This window comes from Carlito syrichta, unplaced genomic scaffold (assembly GCF_000164805.1).
Source record: "Carlito syrichta isolate Samal-C Ts95f unplaced genomic scaffold, Tarsius_syrichta-2.0.1 Scaffold306997, whole genome shotgun sequence".
Classification (NCBI taxonomy): domain Eukaryota; kingdom Metazoa; phylum Chordata; class Mammalia; order Primates; family Tarsiidae; genus Carlito; species Carlito syrichta.
The window spans coordinates 258646-278957 of NW_007251093.1; the positions used below are offsets into that span (position 1 = coordinate 258646).

At 41.0% G+C, this 20312-nt stretch overlaps 1 protein-coding gene across 11 annotated transcripts in view; it reads right to left on the reverse strand.

The window, feature by feature from the left end:
- The window catches only part of LRCH3 (leucine rich repeats and calponin homology domain containing 3), a 96761-nt gene that overhangs the window by 3016 nt on the left and 73433 nt on the right, over positions 1 to 20312 (reverse strand). For 6 of the 11 annotated variants that reach the window (XM_008063691.1, XM_008063690.1, XM_008063689.1 and 3 more), the window contains 6 exons: positions 17268 to 17316; positions 16375 to 16482; positions 13748 to 13866; positions 12069 to 12206; positions 7622 to 7699; positions 1899 to 2410 (listed from right to left, as the gene is read on the reverse strand). In XM_008063691.1, coding sequence (XP_008061882.1) covers positions 2210 to 2410; positions 7622 to 7699; positions 12069 to 12206; positions 13748 to 13866; positions 16375 to 16482; positions 17268 to 17316 — 693 coding nt within the window. In that variant the 3' untranslated portion in view covers positions 1899 to 2209. Of the gene's footprint in view, positions 1 to 1898; positions 2411 to 7621; positions 7700 to 12068; positions 12207 to 13747; positions 13867 to 16374; positions 16483 to 17267; positions 17317 to 20312 lie in introns of those variants that run through there. The other 5 variants (XM_008063692.1, XM_021715326.1, XM_021715324.1 and 2 more) reach the window with 2 other exon arrangements.

A 20312-nucleotide genomic window follows, 5' to 3' on the forward strand; every position in this document is an offset into this window, starting at 1 on the left:
CAGGCGGTTCTTGAACCCGCGGGCTCAGGCAATCCACTCACCTCAGCCTCCCAAAGGCGCGGAATTACAGGCTGAGCCACCAAGCCCGGCTGACATTTTCAACCTGTGTTTTCTAGATGCACATTTACCTCCAGCTGGCTTGGAGGGAATGCTGGGTGCTCTCAAGGAAATGCACAATCACTATCCCTAAACCACTCGAAAGCCCATGTGTGTGTGTGTGTGTTTTGGTTTTTTTTTTTTTTTGAGTTGGAGTCTCACTCTGTTGCCCAGACTAGAGTGCAGTGGCACGCTCACGGCCACCATCGCCTTGACCTACTGGGTTCAGGTGATCTTTTCACCTCAGTCTTCCAAGTAGCTGGAACTACAGGCATGCACCATCATGCCTGGCTAATTCTTTGATTTATTGTAGAGATGAGGTCTCGTCAAATTGCCCAGGTTGGTCTCGAACCCATGGGCTCAGGCAATCCTTTCATCTCGGCCTCCCAAAGTGCTGGGATTACAGGCATGAGCCACTGCACCTGGCCTGTGTGTTTTTAACAAGAGTTTTTTTTTTTTTGAGTCAGAGTCTCACTCTGTCGCCCAGGCTGGAGTGCAGTGGCACGCTCATGGCCACCACAGCCTCAATCTGCTGGGCTCAGGTGATCCTTCTACCTCAGCTGTCCAAGTAGCTGGAACTACAGGTGTGCGCCACCGCACCTGGCTAATTTTTTGATTTATTGTAGAGATGAGGTCTCGCCAAGTTGCCCAGGCTGGTCTCGAACTCCTGGACTCAGGCAACTTTCTTGCCTCCGCCTCCCAAAGTGCTGGGATTACAGGCATGAGACAACATGCCTGGCTAACAGGTATTTTTTAAAGGGACAAAACTCTGTAAAACCCTGAGAATGATCACTGACTCAGAGGGATCTTAAAAACAAAACAAACCCAAACTCCCAAATGAAGGCACCACTAATATACTGAAGTTTTCATTACCACAGTGCTCAGTGTTTCAGCATCAACAGTGAACAGTCTTTTAATGTGTTAACATAACTGTCCCCTTTAATATGGAAGAAAAACAAACAATGAGACCCTTGAGGCAAATTCTACAACAGGATGTTATGCTCCTTGCAATCTCCCTTCATCCTTGAGTTCATCCTCTATCCCAATTTTGTCCAAGTTTTAAGAGTTCAGAGGCGTTCAGATTTCCTGAATGTTCAGAGACTTTACTGAAGAGAGCTAGAATCTGACTGCAATTATAAAGTAGTTTCAAACATTATGTACAGCAGCTAGTATGCTAAACATTGTGAAAAAGACAGGCACTGCCTTGAGTACAGAACAGAAACTGCTGCCTAATACTTCACCTGCTACTGTTCAGATGTAATCTCACCAATAGCCTATAAAATACAAGCTCACCTAATAAGATGATTCGGCTATATTAGAAATTAGATCCATTCCAATTTTAAGTAGGATTCTAGAAATGACTCTCAGTTAAGGATAACAAACATAACAGGTAATCTAGACAGATACCTACCCCTGAAAAGTCAGCTCCAGGTCCTCTGTTGCTGTGTGCCTTTTAAATGCATAAGCTGGGCTCAGGATAGCAGTCTAGGGAACCTACATGATCTTTAAACTGAATGTTCTGACCAGATTCACATTATTAAGATTTGCACCTTCCAAGTACAGGGAGCAAATGCTTAGGTGGACTGTGACTACCAATGAAGGGAGAATTTAGGATTTCAGATCAATGCAGAGATCTAAGTGACCAGGTACCCCCCAAATCAGAAAAGGCACAACTATTTTCCTTAACAGCAGCTACTGAAAAGGGTCAGCAACTCACAATGGCAACACTTTTGTTGGGCTGAGACATGGAAAATGGGCAGGCGGGGGGTCTTGTGTCTTTTAGGAAAAAAAAGTTCTATTCTAAGAACAAGCTAGGACTGTATTAGTAAAAGTGCTTCAGCATTTAAGGTAAGAGGCACAGGGCACCAGGTGGGAGAATGGATGAATGACCAGGAGAAAACATGCTGGTCTTCACCTTTGTGAGCAACTGTAAACGTTTACTAACATGAGGGGCTGCTCATCTGGACACATGAGGTTTCATCTACCTTACTGGTTAGCTCTTTAATGGAGGGGGTAGGGGGGAGCACATATGTAAATAATTCTGAAAGAGAAACAAACCTCCTTGCCCAAGCGCAGGAATGAGGTGGAAAATCACTGGAATGCACTCTTTCAGCTAGAGGGGAAAGATCCCGTAATAAAGCATACAGAGAGTTAACATTAAAGTACAATAAAATGCCACAAAACCCAGAAGCTGGATAGACAGACAGACAAAACTGGGTTCTTCTGAATGTGCCCCAAGAGAAAGTAGTGTTTCAACAGTTCTTTTAACGCTGAGGTTTAGCTGAAGGATGTCGGAAGGGGAACAAAGATTGTCCTGTCCAAAGTGTAAGCAGGAAAGGAAAACAGAAAAACACAGTCAGTGGATCAGAAATGCAGATGAGTACAGAATTCAATATGATCATCTCAATCATATTCAGAGATACATAGCCCACATTTTTACTATGAGGAATGAAAATAAAGTGCTGAAAACCAAAACTACAAAGCATCTTCTATGTGCTGAACTTGATTTTACCACTCAACAGCAGGATACAACTTGCTTGACGGTGACTGGTATGAACACTGAAGACAAAAGAAACATAACTGAATACTAGCTTAGGGCTGTGTGAGGCCTGGAAGCCAGGAGGTCTGTATCAAGCGGCCTCTTTCCCAACATTCATCCTTCCTTGTTCATGGACAAAGAGTAGATAAAAAAGCAAGGTAAATACTAGGGCTGGCTGAGGAGAGGGATGTTTTCAGACTCAGTCAGTAATCCAAGACGGTTCTTAGAATGAAGAAAGCTTGATAACCAGAGGAAATTTACTACCTCCAAGCCAAATGTACCAAATGATTTGGGTTCCTCTCCAAACCAGGTCAAGTCTAAATCAACCAAACCCAGTTCACTGTTATGCACAGATGAATGCAGAGCTGTAAGAGGCCTTACAGAGCATCCAAACCTCAACTTCACAGATCAATAAACTATTAAATAAAGGCATTATTGGACTTGACAACAGGAAATATTCTTTAACACATAATAACCCTGGGCCATAAGATATTGGACTCATATATACATTTTTAATCTCCCATTATACATTTTAAAAAAATGTAACACATTTAACAGCTTCATAATGAAGTAAATATCCTATGCCTAACCTCATCAGACATTTGTATAAGTTGCCTTATTCTTTAGTATTTCATTCACATTTTAACTTTAATAACACTTTAAAAGTTACATTGAGAAGGGAAATTATTTACTTTTATACATATCCAGGTATAGAATCTGATAAATATTGACAATATTAAGTTTTCTGTTTTAATTTTTAAAAGTGATCAATATTACATTCCCAATTTTCTTTGGAAGTCAAACACAGCAAGTGTTTAAAGGCCAGAATGACCAGAAGTCGGGACGAACAAAGGAAGAAGAAGCAGGGTTTCTTCTTTCTGCCTTTGGCAGAGGGACCTGAGAATGCTAGTTTTATGAGTTTGTGTATTTTTTTTGTTTTGAGTTGGAGTCTCACTCTGTCATCCAGGCTGGAGTGCAGTGGCATGCTCATAGCCACCCCAGCGTCAACCCACTGGGCTCAGGCAATCCTTCTGCCTCAGCCTTCCAAGTATGCGGAACTACAGGCTCATGCTACCACACCCGGCTAATTTTTAAATTTATTGTAGAGATGAAGTCTCGCCAAATTGCTCAGGCTGCTCTGGAACCCGTGGGCTCAGGCAAACCCTCACCACGGCCTCCCAAAGTGCTGGGGTTACAGGTTTGAGCCGCGGCGCCTGACTGAGTTTGTGTATTTATCCATTTTCCTTCACTTTGTTCCAGGCAAGTAACTGATTTTTCTGCAGAAGTAGCAGCATACTAGGAAACCATCTAAAATTGGTGGCGATGGTTGTGGTAGAGATGTGGGTGGAGGCAGAAGGGGAGATGGAAGAGGTGGCCTATGTGGAATGTCCATTTCCTCTTTGTGGCAGAGGAAAGGGAGGGGGAGCAAGGATGTGTCAAGAACCCCAGTCTAACCACTCTGGGAAAAGATCTAGTCTTTTTTGTTTTTTTTTTTTATCGAGTTGGAGTCTCACTCTGTCGCCCAGACTGGAGTGCAGTGGCCGCTCCCGGCCACCACAGCCTCGACCTGCTGGGCTCTGGCGATCCTTCCGCCTCAGTCTTCCAAGTAGCCGGAATTACAGGCATGCGCTACCACGCCCGGCTAATTTTTGACTTATTGTGGAGATGAGGTCTTGCCAAGTTGCCCAGGCGGGTCTTGAACCCGTGGGGCTCAGGCAATCCACTCACCTCAGCCTCTCAAAGGCATAGGATTACAGGCTGAGCCACCCAGCCCGGCTAAGATCCAGTCTTTTAAAACTGTATTTTTTCTACCTCTGAACCTGCCTTCAATCAGCACAGCTCTGGTAGGAACAGGGTGGGCCTATAATATCCACTGTTAACCCCTGTGTGGCAAATGCTGACTTCAACATGTTTTAAGGCACAGTTTTTGTATTTTGCTGACAGCAGGAACATTCTGAAAGAATTCCAGTACAGGCACTTTAAATCTGAGAAAGAGGATAATTCTGCAAGTCCAGTGGACAGGTACAATGACTATAACAGCTGGTAAACAGTATTTCTGATAGGTTTTGACACGGGCCAAGTCAGCATGTCTTGCTTGTGTGGGACTGTTTCTAGCACTCTTCTCTCTGCGTGCCTCTTTTTAAAGTTTGATTTTTATTATTTTTGTTTTTTAAATTGGGCAACACTTCATCCATAAGATAGAATGAGTGTTCTCCCATGCCTCTTTTTGATCCTTCACTCAACTTTTCTGTGATTCCCATTCTCTGCACCAACCCAGGCCACACTCTCTGTTCCCAGGCATTGTTTATGGAACTAGAGCAAGTACCAGGCATGTCTGCAACTAAGGAACAACTTCAGTACACAGAAGAGAAGGACCGACTGCTAATGTGCATGGGTGACTATTAGAACATGCTTACTAATATGGAGAAAACGCATGTTATTTCTTTAGAAACCATACTAAATGCTCTCTTAAAATGCTTAAAAAGGGTTTGTTCTAAAAGATGATGAGCTTTTATAAAACAATGACATGAAAAACTTGCTTTGAATTTGCTCACAGAAATAAAAGGTCTTTGCTAACTACTACTTTCAGTTCATTTATAACTCAGGTAAGAAAAAGAAAAACTAGCAAAGTAAAAAAGTTAAGTAGCAGAATAACGATCTACTTAATAAAAGGAGAGAAACAATCATGGGAATTCATGCAGATGAATACAGATGCTCTAGGGAGATGGGCTCTTTCTCTTCCACCTTGTAACATGTGAAAGGCTGCTCACTCGGCAAGTGAGGCTGTGGCCTTTTCCATTCCTGGTCAGTTGGAAAGAGGTTTGGTGAACCAGGTAAAGAGCATCACTGTCCTGACAGCTACAGGAACAAGGGCTTGACTTTGAGAGAAACAGTGGATTGTTGATGAGCATGGGCCAATCCTGAGTGACTGAGGGTTCATTAAGAAGGTGATGGAAGAGGGTCATGTTTTTGTTGTTGCAGACTGGACAGAACATGATAACAAGAATTGTAACGGTTGTGGTTAATGAAAAAAGTATCACATGGTACCAAGTTGTTTAGTTCTTTAAATTTTTATACACCATGTCATTAAATATACTACTTCTTAACAGTACAATGCTTAATTGGCATAATACAATTGTTTTTTAGGAAAAGTCACTGAATAAGAGGTATATATCAAGTTCATTTCCCTTAATCACATCTATAAATAAGGTGTAATGATTTATAATATTAAAGGCTGATCACATTATAACTGAGGGACCTGAAGGCAAATAAATCCTAGCAGCAGGACAAGAGTTTAGAAATGTTCTCCTGTATGCGAAACTCTAAAGAATTATAGCTTAGTGGAAAAGCTGGTCAACTCTGAATAAAGCCTGCCATTTAGTTAAGAGTATTGTGCTAGTGTTACTTAGCTTGGATAACTGTACTATGTTTATATTAGGTGTTTGCATTAGGGGAAGTTGAGTGAAGTACACACAGGAATGCTCTGTGCTAATTTTAAAATTTATTATTATTATTTTTTAGAGACAGGGTCTTGCTGTGTTACCTAGGCTAGTCTTAAATCCTGGCCTCAAGTGATCCTCCCGCTTCAGCTTCCCAAAGACTGGGATTGAAGGAGTGTGCCACCATGACCAGCCTCAACTTAATAATTTCTATTGTCATCTGTTAAGTACATTAATCTTAAGGGTGCAGCCTAATTCATTTTTTCTTCCTTCCTCCCTTTCTTTCTTTTTTAAAGAGACAGGGTCTCACTCTGTCGCCCAGGCTGGGAGTCCAGTGATGTGATCACAATTCACCGCAACCTCAAACTCCTGAGCTCAAGTAATCCTCCTGCCTCAGCCTCCTGAGTAGCTGAGCCTATAGGCGTGAGTCACTGTGCCTGGCTAATTTTAAAAAACTTTTTGTAGAGATGGGGTCTCCCTAAGTTGCTCATATTGGTCTTGAACTCCTGGCCTCAAGTGATCCTTTCATCTTGGCTTCCCAAAGTGCTGAGATTATAGGTATGAGCTACCGCTTCTGGCCTTTCTGTGCTATTTTTGAAATATTTCTGTAAGTCTAAAGTCACTGGTAGGCTGCCAATAATTATTAACATTAATAAACCAAAAAATTAGCCAGGTGTGGTAAGTGCGCACCTGTAGTTCCAGCTACTTGGAAGGCTAAGGTGGAAGGATCGCCTGCGCCCAGCAGGTCGAGGCTGCAGTGGCCATGAGTGTGTCACTGCACTCTACCCTGGGCAACAGAGTGAGACTCCAACTCAAAAAATAAAAAAATTACTTCAAAATTAAAAAATTTTTTTGAGTCAGGGTCCCACTCTTGTCGCCCAGACTGGAGTACAGTGAAACAATCATGACTCACTGACGTCTTTGAACTACTGGGCTGAAGGAATATACTTTCCTCAGCCTACCAAGGAGCTGGGACTACAGGCACACACCACCATGCCCAGCTAATTTTTTTTTTATTTTTCTATCTTTTGTAGAGACAAGGTCTCACCATGTTGCCCAGGCTGGTCTAGAACTCCTCGGTTCAAGTGATCCTTTTGTCTTGGCTCCCCAAGTGCTGGGATTACAGGTGTTAGCCACCATGCCCAGACCAAAATTAACACATTTTAAAAAGTATTAAAGCAAATGCACTCTCAATTTAAGGTGTACTTATTTTGAAGGATAGATTTGGTTGCCTATATAGTTAGATACAAGTCAAACAGCAAAGGGGAAGTTTAGGAAAATAATTATTTTAGATTAATGTCTTATCATAATATAATTATTTAAATTTAAACTTAGATGTTCATTATTTCTTTGTATTGTCCTTGGGAATAGTTAAGGAAAACTGTTCAAAAGCAATATATTGACTGACTCTTATTAAAAAATCAAATCATGTTAGTAATGATCAGGTTAGTCCAGAGCTATTCCTATAAGATTTTGGAGATTTGCATTTCTGAAATTTTAAGACAATATGAAAGTATAGTTAGGTAACAAAAATTAATTTTACTACCTGAGGTACACCAATTTTTCTGCAAGCTTCTAAGAAATTCTCCACATTTCGTCTGCATTTTGCCATTGTTAATTTAGGCTGCAATAAGAAAAGGAAATAAGAAAAATATAGTGTTACTAGCAAAGTTTTTAAAAAATTTGCTAACTTTAAAATCACTCCTGCCAATTGCTTCATATACTCACAATGCTGTAGGCTAGGGGGTTAGTACACTTTTTTTTTTCTTTTTTAGTTGGAGTCTCACTCTGTCACCTAGTCTGGAGGGTAGTGGCACACTCACGGCCACCGCAGCCTTGACCAGCTGGGCTCAGGCAATCCTTCTGCCTCAGCCTTCCAAGTAGTTGGAACTCTAGGCATGCGCCACCATGCCCGGCTAATTTTTTTATTTATTGTAGAGACTAGAGCTCGCCAAATTGCCCAGAATGGTCTCGAACCTGAGGGCTCCAGCAATCCTCTCACCTCAGCCTCTCAAAGTCCTGGGATTATAGGCGTGAGCCACTGCGCCTGACCACTTTTTCTTAAGGACCTGATAACAAGGACCATAAGGACGATAAGGACCTGTTGCAACTACTCAATTCTGCTAGGAGCGTGAAAGCATACACAGACAATATGCAGACAAGTGTGACTGTGCTCCAATACAGAAAGAGAAAACAGGTGCTGGCCCTGGGTGGTAGTTTGTCAGGTCCCATGTTAGACTTGGTTTTGATCTTGTAAAGAAAGTGCTAAGTACAAAAATCTGGAGAGGAATAGTTTTTACATGTTTTCCCCATCTTAAAACACTATACACTAAAGAAAATTTGCAGGAATAGCAAAAACAGTTAATTACCCACAGCTCATCAATGAACTATAACCACAACACTTGGCTTACTCCCTTTCAGCCTTTCTTAAAGAAGATAACTTAAAATAAACGGGCCTTTCTTCATGAATATACTGTGAGAGGGGACCCCTTCCAAAATAACTGGATGAATCACATTTCCACCAAATGGCAACATTTAAATTCTTAAAAACATTTGAGTTTTAAAATATTGGGTTAAAAAATTTATTTTCCAAAGGGTGAAAATTTCCCACATGAAATGCCCCCAATTCCTAACTAATAAACTTGTTTTTTCTGTAAACATCTCTAATGATTAGAAATAGAGCTGCATCACATGATCTAAAGTTTCAATAAAGTTTTTCATCTTGTGGGTTATCATAGAATATAATGTAAGAAAAAAATGCTGCCAGGCGTGGTGGTTCATGCCTGTAATCCCAGCATTTTGGGAGGCCGAGGTGAGAGGATTGCCTGAGCCCAAGGGTTCAAGACCAGACTGGGCAACTTGGTGAGACCTCACCTCTACAGTAAATCAAAAAATTAGCCGGGCATGGTGGCACACACCTGTAGTTCCAGCTACTTGAAAGGCTGCAGTGGAAGGATTGCCTGAGCCTAGCAGTTTGAGGCTGTCATGGTTGTGTGCGTGCCACTACACTCCAGCCTGGGTAACAGAGTGAGACTCTGACAAAAAAAAAAAAAAAAAAAAGAAAGAAGGAAGGAAGGAAGGAAGGAAGGAAGGAAGGAAGGAAGGAAGGAAGGAAGGAAAGAATTATTAATCCCATTTTCCAGATAGATTAACAAAGTCAACTGTACAGTTATTGGTTGGTTTTCAATATGTTCAAGCAGAAAGCATGAAAGCCAAACATTGGCAGGGAGTCTGACCTAGAGTTTTTACAATGATAAGCAGATAGAAGAAGCCTACATCATTCCTAGGGAAAAAAAGTTTCACTTGTAAATACTTGAGTTTCCTACAAAGAAGTAACAGAATCCTCTGTCACAAGAAGAGAGGAAACAAGATACATGAATGATAGTGGTTGAAAGAATTGTCATTTGGGCTCAAAAGAGACTCGGCTAGGACGGGCTCTGTCACAGAAGATAAAGACAACAAGCGGGATGGAAGGAAAGTAAGGATCATTTTCAAACTTCAAATGTAAAAACATCCAAAAAGGTCCACCACGATTTCTGTTCTCTCAATCATCACCTCTAGGACTAAAACCAAGTCTTTCAAGTCTGGGAGTACAGCTGACTTTGTTAGTGCTATTACTCCTCTCTGCCTTTTCTAGAAAACTGGATGCCTGTTTTCTGAGGTCACTGAATATAAACAGGCTACCTATTTGCCATCAAAACAAATGCATGATTCTGGTTTTGGATGTGCAAGATGGGAAAGGGCCATATAAGACCCTTGGGGCTTTGGTAACAAGGAAATTCTTTTTTTTTTTTTTTTTGAGCTGGAATCTCTCTGTTGCCCAAGCTAAAGTACAGCGGCATGTTCATGGCCTCCGCAGCGTTGACATGCTGGGCTCAGGTGGCCCTTCTGCCTCAGCCTTCCAAGTAGCTGGAATTACAGGCATATACCACTATGCCCGGCTAATTTTTTCATTTATTGTAGAGATGAGGTCTCACCATATTGCTCAGGCTGGTTTTGAACCTCTGAGCTCAGGTAATCCTCTCGTCTCTGCCTCCCAAAGTGCTGGGATTATAGGTATAAGCCACTGCACCAGGCCAGGAACAAGGAAATTCTTAGAAGATTATAAGGTCCCTGGAAGGGATAAAGGATGTACATGTGGAGAAGTAGCAAGATGGAATGTGCAGAAGTAGCAATCTATAGGCCACGACACAACTGCGATATGAGTAAAGAATCTGTACCAGGAACTGCCTGCTAAATAACAACCAATGGCCAGAAAATAGGATGAGGGCAAACTTTAGAAAAGGTAAAACATTGCTAAGCATGTTGTAAACGCAGTTTCCACTCAAAAGAGGGTATCACAACAATCAAATGCAATGTGGGCCCTTGATGATATCCTGGTTGTGTGTGTGTGTATGCTAGGGCAGTGGGCGGGGAGGGTGGAAAGAGGAGGGAAAGCAGCTATGAAAGCTAATCTTAGAGCAACTGGGAAAAGTAGGATGTAACTCGTGGTGGATGCTGCTGTTGCCTCACCTGGTGTCCCTTTGCCTAACCTGAACATCCATCATCCATCCTTACCCCCGCTCTGCCAGCTGCTAAGGGCTCACAGCGATCTCCTTAGCGTCAGCCTGGCCCCATAGGGAGCTCAGAAGTGAGCACTGCACAACTCTCCCTCCTTGAGGTCGGAGCGCTCAGCCTGTATCAGTCAGGCATTAGCTTCAGGATATGGGCCAGAGCAAGGTGGCCTAGGACAATTCTCTGAAATATTTAGGGGCCAAGTACATAATACCTGCAGTTTTAAATGGTGCAGTTAACATACACACACAAATATAGATAGATAAAGCAAGTATGACACATGCAAGAAATGGCAGCTATAGGTGGAGATGCTCAAAGTGTTCATTGTGTGACTCTTTCAACATTTCTGAAGGTTTAAAAAATATTCATAATCAAAATTTGAAGGAAAAAAGAAGGGGATCCAACCCAATGCCTGTTCTTTCATTTGTGGGTTGCCATCCTGAGACTGATGTCCAGACCTGACCAGTGGGTCCAGAGAACCTTGTTAGTTATCTTGAATGTGTATTCTCCCTCATCTTCTACCTGAGGTTGGTCACTAGATCATGTCAAATCTACCTCTGAAAAAAATCTTTCCTTTCATTGCCCTAATTCAGTCATGTTAACTTTTCTAGCCTGGAATAATACAATAGCCTCTTAATTGGGCATCTTTCTTTTTTGTTTTTGTTTTTTGCTTCTTTTATATATGGGGGTCTTACTATATCACCCAAGGGGTTCTCAAACTCTTGTACTCAAGGGATCCTCCTGCCTCAGCTTCCCAAGTAGCTGAGTTAACAGGTATGAGCCATCATGCCCAACTTGGACATCTTTCTTCTAGTGTTGCTATGTCTAATCTCTCCATTTCTCATTTAGCAGCTAGATTCATCATTCTAAACTCCAGTATAATCATGGTATTCCCCTCCTTCAATACTTCCAGTGTTGTCTCATTGTTTATACTAAGATAAACTTCTAACTACTTGACATGGTTCTTGTAAGGCCTTGTAAAGTGGCCCCTTGCTTATCTCTCTAGCTTCACCCTGACATTCATAACCACAATCCTGTGCATGATTCATTTTGAATAACTGAAAAATTCCTTGAACAAGCCACAATCTTCTTTACCTTTTGAATCTAGAAATATTGTACTCAGAACGCATTCCTCACTTTCAGGACTGCTTTCAACTTCCTACTTACACTTCAAGAATTAGTTCAAATTTTACTTCCTTTGGGAAGGCTTCCCTGAGCTCTAGGCAGAGTTAAGTGGTCCCTTTCCACATCCATGCAGCACATCTCTTACACGCCTCTCTTATGACATCACTCCACTGTCAGTGGTATACATGTTTATTTTTTCTCTGGTAGAAGTGAGAGCAGGAAGGCAGGGACTGGACTCTTCATATCTGTGTCCCTAATCTCCAGCACAGTAGTGTCTGATGAATAGTCACTGTTTTTTAGCATTATAAACTTACTACAGCTGGCGAGGGAACATGAATGCTCGGGACAGATCGAGGTCGCACATGATTGGCCAAATGGCAAAGAACTACACCATCAGTCAGAGCAGCTCCAAGATCACAAGGCAGAGACACTTTCAACCGGTACTCAATATGCTGAATGAACAAAAAAAGCATAACATATTAATAGGAGAGTGACTGACACATAAGACACAAGGGAGTTAACAATAAAATATATTTAATTAGAAATCAAGATAAAAAGGAAACAAGTACCACTATATTCCATCCTTCTGTCTTAAGTTAATAATTGAAGAAACAATGGACACTTGTTGATTCTATATGTACGGCAGCTGGGCCACAGTGGTGTAAAATGTAACAAAAATTCATTTATAATTTCCTGATTAAAAAAAACAACTTAGCCGGGCTTGGTGGCTCAGCCTGTAATCCCGCACCTTTGGGAGGCTGAGGTGAGTGGATTGCCTGAGCCCGTGGGTTCGAGACCCGCCTGGGCAGCGAGACCTCATCTCTACAATAAATCAAAAAATCAGTCGGGCGTGGTAGCGCTTGCCTGTAATTCCGGCTACTTGGAAGGCTGAGGCGGAAGGATCGCCGGAGCCCAGCAGATTGAGGCTGCGGTGGCCGGGAGCGGCCACTGCACTCCAGTATGGGCGACAGAGTGAGACTCCAACTCAAAAAAGAAAGAAACAACAACAAAAAAACAACTTACTCACGCACGGTGGCTGACACCTGTAATTCCAGCACTTTGGGAGGCCGAAGTGGGAAGACTGCTTGAGCCCAGGAGTTCAAGACCAGACTGGGCAGCATAGCAAAACCTCATCTCTAAAAAAAGATTCAAGTAGTCCCAGCTACTTGGGAGGCTGACATGGAAGAATCTTCCTGAGCTTAGGAGGTTGAGGCTATGGTGAGCCATGCTCATGGCACTGCACTACAGTCTGGGCAACAGAGTGAATCTGGCCCAAAAAACAAACAAAAAAACCTCAGTTATCTTTCAGTTCCAAAATAAAATCAGTAGCCAGTCTCTAACTGTATTTGTGTAAATGTGATATTTATCTGTATATGTGTACACACATATATTCTTACAATAATTCTTTATAACATGAGGCAGGAATGAAAAATATTTTAAATGAGTAGGATGGAATTGAGCTTTATAGAATAAGCCATCTAACTTTCTTTCTTTTTTTTTTTCTTTTTTTTAAGTAGGAGTCTCACTCTGTCACCCAGGTTGGAGGGCAGTGGCACACTCACGGCCACTGCAGCCTCGACCTGTTGTGCTCAGGTGATCCTTCCACCTCAGTCTTACAAGTAGCTGGAACTACAGGTATGCACCAACCCGCCCAGCTAAATCCTTGCTTTACTGTAAGAATGAGGTCTTGCCTAGTTGCCCAGGCTGGTCTCAAACCTGTGAGCTCAGGCAATCCTCTCACCTCGGCCTCCCAAAGGGCTGTGACTGTAGGCGTGAGCCACCATACTTGGCTAAGCCATCTTACTTTCTAAGTAAATGGTTGACAAGCATTTTCTTAGTAGCAAAATTTCTTTTACTTTCATCACAAAATACAACAGACAATGAGTACTTGTTGATTATGTTAAAAATTCTATGTCAAATGAGGAAGTGATTGCATGATTGTGAACTACAGCAGTATCACTGAACAAATATAATTCAAAGGTAATGTACATACTTTCCGTAATTGATCTATTAATTCCAGTTCTTCTTCTCTCTGTCTTGAATTCTGCCTTGTTATGGAATCTGTAGAATCAGTGGTAGATGCAGAAGACTGAAGAAGTGGTGAACCATGACCTAGAAAAGTAGTATATTGAGATAGACAGGAAAATACTGAGATCTGTCTGGTCACCACTTTTACTTTCTGGATCGACTTTTTAAAAAATATTTTTATTATGAAAAATTTTAAATATATATAATAATAGGGAGAACAGTATAAAAAACTATGTATGTCTATTACTCATTTAACTCAGCTACTTTTGTTTGATTATATCCATTTAAAAACGTTTTTACTGATAAAGACATGTATACAGAAAATTACACAAATCATAAGCAGTGCTCAATAAATTATCCCCACAAAGTGACCACAATCAAATCTATAAATGAACATGACCAATACTCAGAAGTCCCTCTCATGCTTCTTGTCCACTGGTACCCAAAGGTTCTAATTAATAGATTAGTTTTGTTCACTTTTGAACTTTCTATAAATTAAACCATGTTTATCTATTATTTTATGTCTGTCTTCTTTTGAACAATGTTATGTTCATGAGACTTACTCATTATACCACAATTAATTTATTCGCTCTATTGATGACATTCAGTTTGGGGCTATTAGGAATAATGCTGCTATGAATATTTCTGTATATATCTTTTGGTATACACATGTGCATGTTTCTGAAAGTAAACTACCAGTCACATGTATACAGTTATCCCTCAGTGTCTGTGGAAGACTTGGTTCCAAGACACCCCTCCATCGAACTTCATGGATGTTCAAGTGCTTTATATAAAATGAAGTAATATTTGTATATAGCCTACATACATCCTCCCATATACTGAACCTTAAATCATGTCTAGATTATTTGTAATACCTAATACAATGTAAAAGCTATATAAATAGTTGCTATGCTATATTTTAAAATTTGTAATACTTCTTTATTGTATTTTGTTTGTTTATTTTTTCTGAATATTTTCTATCTGTGGTTGAATCCATGGATGCAGAACCCAGGCATATGGAGGGCCGATTGGCAATGTAATTTCCCATGCTAATTTACACTCTCACTAGCAGTGCCTCTCTGGTTTGATTTTTAAATCTTACTGAGTGATCTGCTGATAACATCGAAAGCAGTTATTTTTCACTTGAAAGGTTTGTTTCATTCCCAGATAATTTCTCCTTTGGGAACAAGGTAGACTTTGTCATTACTAACTAAAAGAACATGAGACTTTTTTTTTGAGTAGGTATCTTACTCTGTCACTCAGGCTGGAGTGCAGTGGCATGCTATTGGCCACCGCAGCCTCCACCTGCTGGGCTCAGGTGATCCTTCTGCCTCAGCCTTCCAAGTAGCTGGAACTACAGGAGTGAGCTACCACGCCCCACTCATTTTTTAATATTTACTGTAGACAAGGTCTCGCCAAGTTGCCCAGACTGGTCTCGAACCCCTGGGCTTGGGCAATCCTCCCGCCTCCACCTCTGCCTCCCAAAGGATTACAGGCATGAGCTACTGTGCTGGCCAGAACCTGAGACTGTAAGTAGATTTTTAAAAAAATACTGATTTTTTTTTTTTTTTTGAGTTGGAGTCACTCCGTTGCCCTGGCTGGAGTGCAGAAGCACCTCAGCATCGACCCGCTGGGCTCCAGTGATCCTTCCGCCTTAGCCTTCCATGTAGCTGGAACCACAAATATATGCAAACGTGTCCGGCTAATTTTTTGATTTATTGTAGAGACGAGGTCCTGTTGAGCTGCCCAGGCTGGTCTCGAACCCCTGGGCTCAGCAATCCTCTCACCTCCGCCTCCCAAAGTGCTAGATTACAGGCGTGAGCCACGGTACCTGGCTGAAAGAGTATTTTATTAGTTCACACACTCTATGACCTGCCTTTAGGTAGTAGTAAAAAACTTTCTAATCAAAAGAAATTCAGCTGAGTGTACTGGTACATACCTGTAATCCTAGCTATTCTGGAGAAGGAGGCAGGAGGATTGGTTGAGCCTAGGAGTTTGAGACCACCCTAGACAATATAGCAAGACCCTGTCTCAAAACAAAACGAAATATCAAATCCAAACAAAATTCTCCTTATTCACCTTCTATGAAATCACAGACACATGCAGAGTTTAAATCTTTTGCCTAGGCCAAGGGTGTGAGCTCACATCTATAACCTGAGTGCTTTGCAAGGTCAAGGCAAAAGAATGGCTTGTGGCCAGGAGTTCAAGACCAGCCTGGGTAACACAGCAAGACTCTGTTTCTACAAATTTTTTAAAAATGAGCTGAGTGTGGTGGTGTGTGGCTATAGTCCAAGCTACTCCGGAGTTTAAGGTGGGAAGATCACTTGAGACCAGGAGTTTAAGGCTGAAGCGAGCTATGACCATACCACTGCACTCCAGCCTGGGCGATAGAGCGAGGGGCCTGGCTCTTACTTTATTTTTAGTAATGACTTCTAAGAAGGTAGAGGTGGTTCTTCAGAACAAACCAAAAAAAGCTCTTGCCAAGGCGATAGCTCAGTGTAGAAGTTTGAAAGTAAGTAACAGCTGTGTCATTGGGTACAAACACATCCCCCACTCAGCCTGTCCTCGCCTTTCAGAATCATCACCACATACCTTTATTTGTTTCTGCCCTAACACCTGCTCGGAAAAGGAAGCTTTCAGGGCGCAGGGGCTGATTTCTCTGGGTAGCAGCAGGAAAAGAATATGCAGGGGAATGATGAACTAAATCAGCATGGAAAAGCAAAATGAATAAAGATGGAAAGAAAATTAAATATAATAGTAGACATCCATGTCACAAAAGTTCAATAAATAGCAAATGAAGAAAAAAATCAAATTAAACATGGCAATGATATGATAGTTCTGAAAAGTAATTCTGAAAGTCAACCTTGAAAGCAGGGAGGCTGCTTGTATGTTTTAAATTGTCATGTTATTTTTGTGTATATCAATAAAGGCAGAAGGAATGCTTAACATATAGAACGCAGTCTCTCTCTCTCTTTTTTTTTGAGTTAGAGTCACACTCGGTGCCCAGACTGGAGTGCAGTGGCTGCTCCCGGCCACCGCAGCCTCGCCTGCTGGGCTCTGGCGATCCTTCCGCCTCAGGCCTTCCGAGTAGCCGGAATTACAGGCATGTGCTACCATGCCCGGCTGATTTTTTGATTTATTGTAGAGATGAGGTCTCGCTGCCCAGGCGGGTCTCGAACCCTCGGGCTCAGGCAATCCACTCACCTCAGCCTCCCAAAGGCGTGGGATTACAGGCTGAGCCACCAAGCCCGGCTAGATCACAGTCTCTTATAAACCTATAGATAGCCCTGCTAGCTGCTGTTCACGTGTTCATATCAAATTGCTGCATTAGCAACCAGTTGAAAAAACTAGTGCAAAATGTTTCCAATTTGTGTCTGATTTCCATCTCAGAAAAAGAAGGCACAGTTTTCTAAGTAACTAATCAGGGAAACTGTGGTAAATAATTACTATCTTGATATGGTTAACTGCACCTCTGTGTCTATTACCTGTTTCTGTTGTAGGTGAACTTGACACGGTACCGGATCTGTCATCACCCTGTAGAGAAACAGATATATACCAATAATTATCATTCAAGAAGAGATACTTTCCACATTTATGGTAACTTTGGGATTATAAAAAAAGAGAAAAAATAAAACCTATGCAACTCTCTCTTAAAATTAAGTCTAAAAATGAGAATCTGATGAAGTAAATTAATTTTGTGTTTTTTTAAAAGTCAAACTTTTTCATTAGTTGTGTTTATGTGAGGCATTCTTTAAAGACAGTCCCATTATCTAACAGACCTTTTTTAAGACTGAAAAATGATCATCCTAAGATAGAAAATTTTAGTAGGAAATAAATAGGAAAATAAAAAATAAAATTGTATTTTCTAACAGTATTTCTCTAGAATAGTTTCTAAAGTATATTTTTCTCTAGAAAATAAAATGTAATGTTATAAATAAAGTAATAAAGGTTTTTTTCATTTCCATTAGGAAAAAAGAGCGTTAAGAGATGATAGAGATAACATTTTCTAGACTAATCTGAATCCAAGTTATTTTCAATTCATTGCCCAAAGGACCTGTAAAAAAGAGGAAGAGTTAGCTAAACTGGTATAAAGTTCACCTAAAAAAAGGGAAATGCAGTTAAGGTAATTTAAAAAGAATGGTTGGGCTCAAGATTTTGAAGACCTGGCAGGGAAGTAGAATCAAGAAAAACTAGAATTCAGTCAGACATGGTGGCTTGTGCTTGCAATCCCAGCTACTTGGAAGGCCGAGGCAGGAAGATCAAGTGAACCCAGGAATTTGAGGCTGCAGGGAGTTATGCACTCCAGCCTGGGTGACACAACAAGACCCCACCTCATAGGAAATAAAAAGCTAGAATAGCAAGTTTTTCAGGCCTTGACATCTAATTACACTTAAATATAATTATAAATGTAACTGTGATATGATAACTAAGACATATTTCTGAACATAATGACTTTAAAGCTAACATATACTTGTCCATGCCAAGTGAAGGCAAAAAAAAAAAAGAAAGAAAAAATCATTTTAAAAGCTAAGATATACATACATATCTGTTCCCATGGTTTTCCTCCCTTTGGTTTCAAAAATTTTACATCTCTAGTTAGAGTTGGGTTAGATAAATTAATAAATAATTTTAACTGCTAAAAAACTAGTAATAAGCAGAAGCTACACAGTTAAGAAAATTCTTCAGACTGATCTGGAGACAATTTTCTGGTAACAATTCCTTAGTTTGACACATGTAGGCTGATAATTAAAATTTTAAAAGTAAGCTGCATTTGTGAGTAAAGCAGTGTATCAGTCAAAAAGACATGTTCATGAAGTTTATGGATGCAACTAAACTAAACTTTAGGTGTTAAGATGGAGATTTAAATAAGAAATTTAATTCAAGCCAGGTGTGGTGGCTCATGCCTGTAATCCCAGCACTTTGGGAGGCAGAGGCGAGATGACAGTCTGAGCCCTAGGCAACTTGTCGAGACCTCATCTCTACAATAAATAAATTAGCCAGGTGTGGTGACAAGCGTCTGAAGTTCCAGCTACTTGGAAGGCTGAGGCAGAAGGATCGCCTAAGCCCAGCAGGTCTTAGGCTGTGGTGGCTGTGAGTGTGCTACTGCACTCCAGCCTAGATGACAGAATGAGACTCTGGCTCAAAAAAAAAAAAAAAAAAAGAAAGAAAAGAAAAAGAAAACAAATACAATTCAAAAGAAGAGTAACAGGAACTAAACCAAGGTGTAGTAGCTCACACCTGTAATCCCAGCACTTTGGGAGGCTGAAGCAAGAGGATTGCTTGAGCCCAGGGGTTTGAGACCAGCCTGGACAACTTGGCGAGACATTATCTCTACAAAAAATTCAAATAGTTAGCCTGGTGTAGTGGCACGTGCCTATAGTTCAGCTACTTGGAAGGCTGAGGTGAATGAATCACCTGAGCCCAGCAGGTCAAGGCTGTGGCCACTGGCTGTGAGCGTGCCACTGCACTCCAGCCTGGGTGACAGAGTGAGATTCTGACTAAGAAAAATAAATAAATAAAATAAATAATCTCAGAAGTCAACCTAAAGTCATTGGTTTTTTTTTGTTTTTTTTTTTGAGTTGGAGTCTCACTCTGTCGCCCAGTCTGGAGTGCAGTGGCCGCTCCCAGCCACCTGCAGCCTCGACCTGCTGGCCTCTGGTGATCCTTTCGCTAGGTTTTTTTTTTTTTTTTTTTTAAAGTAGGAGTCTCACTCTGCCACCCAGGGTGGAGTACAGTGGCATGTTCACGGCCAGCGCAGCCTCAACCTGCTGAGCTCAGGTGATCCTTCCACTTCAGCCTTCCAAGTAACTGGAACCACAGGTGCGCGTCACCACGCCTGGCTAATTTTTAAATTTATTGTAGAGATAACATCTTGTCACGTTGCCTAGGCTGGTCTCGAATTCCTGGACTCAGGCAATCCTCTCGCCTCTGCCTCGTAATGTGCTGGGATTACAGGTGTGAGCCACTGGGTCCGGCTCTAAAGCCAATTTTTAAAAGCCTGGCTAAGCAATAAAAAAAATAAATCAGGCATAAATATAGTGTCTAGTGTATAACTATTGTAAAAGTAATCAGAACACCAACTAAACAATAGATTTCTTAAAACTAATAATGACAGTAAAAAAAATTAAAAACTGTCTTAAATCTAGTAAAGTTTTAGATTTAATATCACATGATAGTCTATACAATAAGAAAATATACTCTGGATCACATCACTTTTGGTACATTCAGATTGAGCTTTTCTCAACTATGAGAAAGAATGATCCTCAATGCTCTAAGGTATCCACTGAGTGTAATGAATTAACTTCTCTCTCATACATATAGAATAGTACTAGTTTTGTACCTTCCTTGAGAGAATTTTGAAAAAAGTTGCTAAAGTAATTTTCTCTGCTGTTGTTCAAATAAGGAATCCAGTTGAGAAAGGCTGGCATGGAAGATAACTATCAGGTTTTTTTCAGAGGACACTCAGGTATATATATATAGCATCTTCAATAATAACCAGAGAGGAGGTTCATCAGGTATACAGATGTTAT